The sequence below is a fragment of the Pterocles gutturalis genome, unplaced genomic scaffold (assembly GCF_000699245.1).
Source record: "Pterocles gutturalis isolate BGI_N339 unplaced genomic scaffold, ASM69924v1 scaffold42034, whole genome shotgun sequence".
NCBI classification, from domain to species: domain Eukaryota; kingdom Metazoa; phylum Chordata; class Aves; order Pterocliformes; family Pteroclidae; genus Pterocles; species Pterocles gutturalis.
In genome coordinates this window covers 458-9323 of record NW_010129637.1, presented here as the reverse complement: position 1 = coordinate 9323, position 8866 = coordinate 458, and the positions used below count along the sequence as shown (strand labels likewise).

The following is an 8866-nucleotide window of genomic DNA, read 5'->3' as shown; positions in this document are numbered from 1 at the left end:
TTTCCCTATGGATTATGTCCTTCTCTAGCTTAATTTCTAAATATATATAACAAATCATTTTCCACAACAAAAAAAGCCAATATATGTGGCAGGGTATTTCCAGTCCTGAGAACAGAAGATCCCTTGTCTGTCCAACAGAAGATGGCTGTCCCCATCCATGAATTTAACCATGGTTCACTGAAGCCCATAGCACGAGGTATTTTACAAATATTTCTACTAGTAAAAATGCAGAATAGAAAAATAGTCCATGCAGCAGAGCCCTTACAATCCAAGTATGATACAAGAGACATAAGCTCAGGAGAGCACACAGAAACAATGAGACTAACAGTCTAGTTAAAAAGACTCTGTAATAGTCTATATATTAAAAAGGGCAGTTAATCTTTTCTGAGGGTTAGAATTGTTAAAGTGGAAAGCTTAAAATTTGACTTAAGATAAACCACGTGCATAAGACAGGTACTTTTGCAAAATTTCTAACCTCGTAACAGGCAGAAGACATAGAAAGGTACAATAAAAATGGCTGGACTCTAGTAACACAGTAGCTTGTTTTAATGGATGACCTGATAGTTATGCCAAGCACCGGAAGGAATGACATTTAGAATTCATTCCAGGTAACCTGGTGTAGGTGCAACATCAGCTGGTGGATACCATGGAAGGAGATAAATATCCACAGTTTCTGATCTAGGAAAGACAGAGCTTAATTACCTTCCCTAGCCTGTTCGAAGCATTTTGACCCCTTTAGAGATGGAACCCCAGTAACTTTACAATTGTAGGTTGTACAGATCTAAACAAAAACCTAAGGTAAGCAAAACTCAACCTGTCTTGCAGATAGCGCTCAGACTCCAGAGAGCAAAGTGCAGAAGGCTCTTGTTACACCTTCCCAGACACCACAGAGGTGAAAAACAGGTTTTGCTGGTGATTGCCACCACTGCTCTTCATTTTTCAGAGTGAACACACAGTCCTTGAAATGCCTACCTATTAGACGGCGTGGATGCCACTTCAGGAAGTGAGGGAGTAGAAAATAAACTGGTCCCATTCTTTTCTTTAGTCTCAGCATGTATTAATTTGTCATCTTTGTGTCTTCTTTCCCATTTCTGCTCTTCATCTCTTGACAGAAGGCTTGCTGAAGATGCAGCCAAGAAGCTGCTGCCTGTATCAAACAAGAAACACAACCATATCAACTCAACCTTTTACGTTTAGGCTTTGGAGACTACAGTGATTAAAAACAATCCTGGAACTGCCTTAGTCTGTCCCGTCCCTAAGGAATTAAGTATAAAGGACGTGGTTAAGGCAAAGTGGCCCAAATATGAGCACTCCACTCTACTTCGGCCTGAAAAGTTACCACATACAGGAATCTAAATGTTTCAGGGCTACTAAAATTTGCCTTCCTATCAAAACTCTTGGACAGGTATTAGTCTCCTGGGTTAGCTACTTGGATCAAAGTTCAGAGACCTAAAAAAAAAGCCCAAGGACCATACAGAGATTGGAAATAAAGTGATCATACAAATAGCAGCAGGAAAAAAAAAAAAAAAGCTCAACACACACATACACTCCCCATTCCAAAAACTTAAAATGAAAATGTTTAGACTGCATTTATATAAGTCACTGAAATTGCAAGATAAAAAAGCATACAGTCTAAACACATTTATGAGAAAGAATAAGACAAGAACTTATTTCCTTCCACAGTGACAACAGATCAAAAGAGAAAAACACAAGTTTGCAAGGTGAAGTAGACCAAGAATTGTTAATGAGTGAACAAATCTAGATTTGAGTCTAGAACAATCCTTCCATTTAGTCAAAGCTAAGTGCCAACAATACTTCCTCACTGAAGAACTAAACTACTCCTAGATTAGAGGCATCACTTCAAAGAATTACCTAAGAAATTGCACACTGTCTACTCACTCTTCTTTGTTCCAGTAGCATGCATTGGTTTCAATGCAGATGTGCATTTCTAAGCAAAGAAAAGAGGAAAAAAACCCCACCAAAACAAAACAAAGGAGACAAAACCAGGATAAAAGATCTCTTGTGACACAGATGAAAGCATGCACCTGCTTGTGTTCTCTGTTTTTGGCATGGCTAGCTGGAAAGACAGATTTGGAGACATGAGGCTTCCTTGCTGCTGTTTATTTTTTTTTGTGTTCAGTGAAATACAGCTTTGAGAAATTTTTTGTAAATGCAGCAAACTGCATCAGAGGAATACATGATGCCTCATAACTGAAACACCACAGCAACATAACATTGACTATTAGCCAGCAACATGAGACAATTCAGAAGAATATTGGAATTTTTCCTTAAAATATTAGTCCTGAGTATCTACGGCTCTGCTGCAATACTGTCACAAAAGCTATATTTTACACATCTTAAAATACTCAGAGATCCTAACAGGGGTGAGAAGCGCTCATTAAGTACAAAGCACTCTCTGTTAACAGGGTAATTTCCAGCTTGGATATTCAGTTTCATCTTGTTAGCAACAAAGAGAGAAGTACACGTTTACGGGAACAATTCTGTTCACCTTAGGTTATAGTGGAATCCAATTTAAGAACTGCATGGAGGTACATTGCTTTTACAAGGCATGTTCCCATGTTCGTAGGCAAATCTCTCTATTCATTTTACCTTTGTTACAGCAGCCAGAGCCAGTTGTGTGACAGGCAGTAACATCCTCAAAGATGCACTCGCTCTCTGTCCCCATGGAGTCGTCAAGAGGAGGTAACGGCAAAGAACAGTCACTGCTTCTCTCCATGTTGTTATAGAAACCAGGGATCAGGAACATAATGTTCTAAAATACAGAACAAAACCTTATAAAGCTAAGCTGACGCGCACAGCTTGGGGGCAAATGCTAACTATCTGTGTTTGCAACCTGATTCTCATGGATAGCCAGGCAAAAGTGACCCATGTGACTGATGGAGAACATACAAGTGTGTCGCTTTCTCCAGGCTACTCAAAATCCATCCTAGCTCCTCAGCACCGCAAGGCTTAGCAATTACAGCAAGGGAATTTGTCTGTCATCCCACAACTCACTCACCAAACACATAGAACACAGAGGTTTTGTGACAGATAGAAACAAGTGTAAAAGATGACTTTACAATTCCAATGGATATGGTACCAGATGCAGCAGTCTTTTGGGAGGGATTAAAACTCGTATCTTACCTTTCCCAACAGTTCTTTCTTCTCATAGCCAAAAAGCATTAAAGCAAAACTATCCTTGATGCCACAGATGGTTCCATCTGACTGGACAGTAATAAGACCACTGATAGTGGAGAAAACTACGACTGTAGCAGAGTAACAATAGCTTGTGAAAGCGCCTTCTTTGTCTGTCTGTGGAACACCATCTTTCTGCACTGCCGCTTGGTCCTCCTCCAGAGGACTCACTTGCAGCTTTAAACTGAGAGGAAACATGTTACCGTCTCTGGATCGGCCTACAGCTTGCTGGATCCTGAGGTTCTAAATTAAAGCAAAAAGAAAAAAAAAAAAGAAAACCTCTAACTAAACAAATGTTTTAGTTTTGTTTCAGTACTCATATAAAATTACACAGGAACGTTCTCAGGAAGGAGCAGGAAAAGAAAACCAAACCAATCCTGTGAATATCAAAATGAACCAACTCTGGTTTTTTAAGGATTTGGAATCCAGTGTTGAACTCCTGTATGAATATCCTGATGATGAAAAACCAGGAAAGTCCATGCTGCAGCTTTTCAGCAAATGAGGCATGAATAAGGCCTCTTTCAACTATCTAGCTGCCATGCTCATGGCATTTACAAGATATAGGTATTCTTCAGAGTTTCACTGCTCAGACAGACATGACTGAAACTGGCTAAAGAATTAAAAGGAATTTTAGGAAGCTGACAAAACAGCATGGTTTCTCAAAAAGACAGGATTGGAGAAAAGTGTTTTTTACCAGGACAGATTCCACAGTTGGGGCTGGGTCTCATTCCTAGTTAGGAAATACTCAGACAGCAGCTCCATAAATAAGCAGCACACCCTTTTTCAGGGGACTTATGCTTCTCTCTGGAAAGGCTTTCTTCTGTTACAGAAGGAGGGAAAACAGCGTGCACCTATGTTCCAAATGGGAAGGGTATGGAAGAACGTGGTTGATGCCTATACCATACCTTTGGGATTTTTTTGCCTAGAGGAGGAATCTGCACAGAAGGAATCAGGTCCTTTATGTAGAGCCCAACTACTTCTTCCAATGTTGGGTAGCCATGGAGATGGGCAAAAAGGAGGTCACATGATGTAATCTCTCCCTTGGGAAGAAAATTTACAGGACTATTTTAATTCTAGCATTTTAGCCACAGTCCACTCAATCCTTTAACAACAGTTTCTGCAAATATCCAATCCAGTGGCAGGAAGTTTCATTCTGTAGTCTCTTAGTGGATACAACTAACTCAGTAAAAGCAGACACAGCACAATGAAATACTCTGACATTATCAGGCAAAGGGCCGGCAGTTTGCCATAGGGGAGAAGCAGGAGAGTCCAACGCTCCTCATGGAACTTTCCCTCAGCAAGCTGATCCCTTCACAAGGGCACCCCTGCCACAGATAACCAACCCCCTGACAAACCGTCACTGTTCAAGTCTAAGATGTCCCCAGAGGAGAGACAGTGTGTTTTAATGTGACTTGTCGAATACATCAAGGTGAGGCACGTGGGAGAAATACGCGCAGGTCCTGCATGTGCGATCCTGGTTTCAGGCAGTGCTACGTACACACTTCACACTCACAAATAGTAAGGTGCCTACTGGCTTTTAGACAGGTTTCATTTGCACAAAACCCTCACACACTGCAGTCTGCTTTGATCATTAGGAAAATACTCACATCAACTCTGAAGGAAACAGAAGCCAAAAGTCTTTCCACTGGTTCCAGCACAACAACACAACGCTGGTTGTCCTTGCTTCTTATTTGCCTCAGCCAAACCAAGACAGGGATCTTCTCTTTGAGACGGCCTATGACATCCACCTTTCCATGGGATTCAGAGATGTAGTCATAATTTACTAACACTGTGGTTACTTAGCAAGAATTTCAAACAAGAATAAGATACTGAGTCAAGATATCTCCCCATCATTGTTAGAAAGACATTGTTTCTTGACTACTTAACTAATTTTTTATTGGAAGAAACACAGTTTTAATATAGAGATTAAAAGGTTTGCAAACAATTCACTGATCATACACAAAAGGTTGTTGTTGCTTTTGTATCTTCTCTCCCCGCTTCAGGAGGACTAAAAGGCAACTCCCCTTTACCATAATACATGTGCCAGTCTAATACCTTCCATTCAGCCTTTCAGAGATGCCTTATGTAGGGGATGTCCCACAGTGCTAATGAATACTCCACGTTAGTAACACAGTTCTTACTTTCCCCTGCAAAAATAGCCATTTAATTTATTTGGGAGGAGTTTATTTTCAAATCAGAAAATGTTTATTTATCTTAGAACCTGCAGTTTTCTTATCAAGCCTTTTATCATTTTTAAGTGGTTATGACAGAATAGGTTTATGAATTACACAGGGACTCCTATAAAGTACTTGGAATGGCTGTAGCTTAGAATTAATGCCTTTATCAGACATGGAATGGTAATTCAAGGTTTCATTGAATCAAAATTAATTTCCCCCCCCCATATCCAATTGAAGATTCAGAAAAATCAAGCTTTGAGATGCTAACAATTTCAGTACAAAAATAACACACCAGGAAGAATGAGAGCTCATTTTCCAAGTATTTTCTAGTGACATCTCCCAAACAACCCCGCTATAGGCAAAATATAAATTCCACTCTTTTGCACCAACTAGGGTGTTTTGCCACAGACATTTCACAGTATTTGACTGACTTGTAACTTTATAATATGCACAATGCAATTTAAGATAATTTAAAAATATTTTAAAAGACCAGACAATCAGGAACTTTCCCAGAATAGTTTTTTCCATGTTAAGCAATTATAGTGATTTTTGTTTTTTTTTTTAATCTAATGTCCTTTAAGTTCTGATTTGGTCAAGTCATCATGACTACACATGTTGGCAGCTGCAAGGCTTTCACAGGTGCCTCCCAAACCATCTTTTGCCCTTTGAATTCCCACATCTGCAAACTTTTAAACTAAACAGTCCTACAAATGACAGAATTGCCAAATGCCCACAAAGCTAAACATATCAGGAAATTATATTAAAAATGTCAAAAAAACCCCAAAACCCCAAACCAAAGCCTACAAAAACACTGTAATATGGTGGTGAATATTTACTTGAACATTTCACATACCACAGTTCCTGAAATCACTGACGAATGTTCATCAATTTCTATGTACTCCTCACCCACAGCTTCCCATGCCTCTTGACTGGATTTGGATATGAAGCAGGACAGCTTTTGACCAATGAGTTCCTGACTACTGCAACCAAGCAGCTTGCAGGCTTTGTCATTAGCCACTAGGATCTAAAAAAGCAGGGAAAAAAACCCCAAATCACCAACACAAACCAAAAAGAAAACAAAGAATAAAAGCTGTAAATTTTATTAATAGATCATAATCTCTTCAGGTTGTTGCTTTAATGTCTTATTATATCCCTTCCTCTTGGTGGAAATGGAGTGGTTCTTTTAAATTCTGAAAGCTTCAAAACCAGTTCCCTAAAGCTTCTTGTTCTTGGACATCCCTTGCCCAATGCAACTTCTTGGCTAATAGGGTTTGAGACACTGCTTTCCTTTTAGGTTTCCTGCTATCTTTTAACTGCCTACCCACTCCAGCCTCTTGGATTGTTTGAATAATTACATCCATGGAGGCAAAACTCAAAGCTGTATTTGCAAGCAAAGCCTGGGCAGAGCACAAAATTTTAGCCATACTTGAAGGCGTTCAATAATCACACCACTCACTGAAATACTTAAACCTGTGTTACAGACCAAGTCAGGATTAAATGCCTTTAAGATGGGTAACCCCAAACTGTCAGTTCAAGTTAAAAATTCCACAGCTCTTTAAAGTTTTCAGTACAGAAGCAGAGAAATTCTCTCCCTCCCAATGCGAAAGGCATATTTACTGGGTCAGATAAAGAGACCTCGTGCCACCACAAACCCATCCCAGGGCTGGGCACTTAAAAGAAGGCTTGAAGCACATTCTGATTTTCCTTTCTTCCCTCATTGCCACACCACAGCTGCAATCTTCTTATCTTCTTTATTCCCTTTTTCTGTTTGAAAAGAGACTCAAGACACCTGTGCTTCTGATATTTGTCTTTCATATTTTGCTGACTACAACCTGCATTGGAAATAAATGCCTTGTCAATCTTTAGGAGACTACTCAGCTTGAGCAGGCTATAAAATACCTTCATGATGCTCTGATTGCCTGCAGATACACGTAAGAATAACAGGCATTTTAGCCTGCCTGATACCATACAACCTTTGCCAGTTACAGCCTGCTTAGTTTAGCAGTCACTACTGGAAATACCTCTGTTGTGTTGACATCCACAGTGAAGATGGCTTTGTTTGGATTGCGTTCAGCAGCTGGGAGGTGCTGTCTGGATTCCTCCACAGCGAGGGCATGCAAAAAGGAGCAAGAAGCAGAACTTCCAATGGAAGTGGAGAGTGAGGCAGAATCCCACTGAGGCCACGAGTTACTAATTTTTGTGGTACAAATGTTATGAGCTGCCAGTGAAGATAAGCAGTAAGAGCTCCATTCCTCCCCTGTGAGAAGATGAAGAGCAGCTATGCAGTTACAACAGTCTACTACAAGGAGTACTAGAGGAATGACTAAAAAAACCTAGTTGTCAGCTGAAGCAACTGTCAAGTAATTTCAAAATTCTTTAGATTTTTTAAAGAAATTACAAGAAATTAAATAAATTAAAATAAACAAATCAGAAACAATTCTAAGAAACGTATATTTTTGAATTGCATTCACCAGAACAATTAAACACAGTCCATAGGCCAGAAGAAAACTGCCAGCATCTGCAAGATTCAACCAGACTAGTCAACTTTTATTTTTCACTTAAGTTAATAGAGTTTAAAAGGTTTTGAAATCTCTGAAGTTAAAATTGAAACTGTTATTAAATATAATTACTCTAAGTGTTCAAGCCCTTATTAAATACTGCATTAGTCAGAAGCCAGTTAATTAACTGTTCACAAGACATGACATTGAAATACTTGTGCCCACACCAACATTTTATGTTATACAACGCCAAATAATTGTTCTAAAATTTTCAAAGGTTCTGACTGGAAAAAATGTTTCCCCGGGAAGTGGCATCAGCAGATAAATGCCATTGCTCCACTCCCAGAACAGTGAGCGGCTTTGAAGGTTTAGCAGTAGTGGAAGAAGCATTTATGAAGAACTCACCACAAGGACATCTCTGCATTTATGCACTGCATACAGTATGAATATGCTCACCACGACAAAACAGCGAGACCCGTATCTGGAGGCATTGTAAACTGCAAAGCTCTTCCCCTCCTAACAGAATCCAGTATGACAACATCTTTCTCCCTACTTGGAAGTTTTTTAGAGAATAATAATTGGCAGGGTGGTCCAATAGCAGCCAATAAAGGTTGCCCAAGGACAAGTACAAGTGCAGAGCACCCATCCAGCAACGTGTCCCCTGTAAACTCTCCCAGCCTGCAGTAATCTATGGCTCAGATGCTTATTGAACAAGTGCTTTGTAGCAGCTACTTACTGCTTTTGCCTCTAGGTTTGGGGGAGGAGGAAGATCCGAAACCACCTGAAACACATCACCCTCACTGACAACACGTGAACTCAATCTCAAAATACTGTGCTCACCAGACAGAGATGTTCTAAGCCGGCAGAGTTCAGAGAGCTGACTTTTCCTGCTCTTGCTGGCCCAGGGGTAGGATTTACTTAGCTTATCAGAGTCATTCGGGTGAGCAAAGGCTGAGCCTACTGATGGAGGCTGCAGGCCCCCTTCAGAGGGGCTGT

The 8866-nt window shown here is 40.1% G+C and overlaps 1 protein-coding gene across 1 annotated transcript in view; it reads right to left on the bottom strand.

Moving 5' to 3' along the window:
- PASK (PAS domain containing serine/threonine kinase) overlaps positions 1-8862 on the bottom strand; it is a gene marked incomplete at both ends in the record, with an annotated part of 19315 nt that extends 10453 nt beyond the window's left edge. The window contains 9 exons of the mRNA XM_010079975.1: positions 973-1143; positions 2670-2773; positions 3145-3438; positions 4101-4235; positions 4803-4943; positions 6226-6396; positions 7394-7629; positions 8649-8651; positions 8711-8862. Coding sequence (XP_010078277.1) covers positions 973-1143; positions 2670-2773; positions 3145-3438; positions 4101-4235; positions 4803-4943; positions 6226-6396; positions 7394-7629; positions 8649-8651; positions 8711-8862 — 1407 coding nt within the window. The remainder of the gene's footprint in view (positions 1-972; positions 1144-2669; positions 2774-3144; positions 3439-4100; positions 4236-4802; positions 4944-6225; positions 6397-7393; positions 7630-8648; positions 8652-8710) is intronic.
- Positions 8863-8866: the final 4 nt, after the last annotated feature.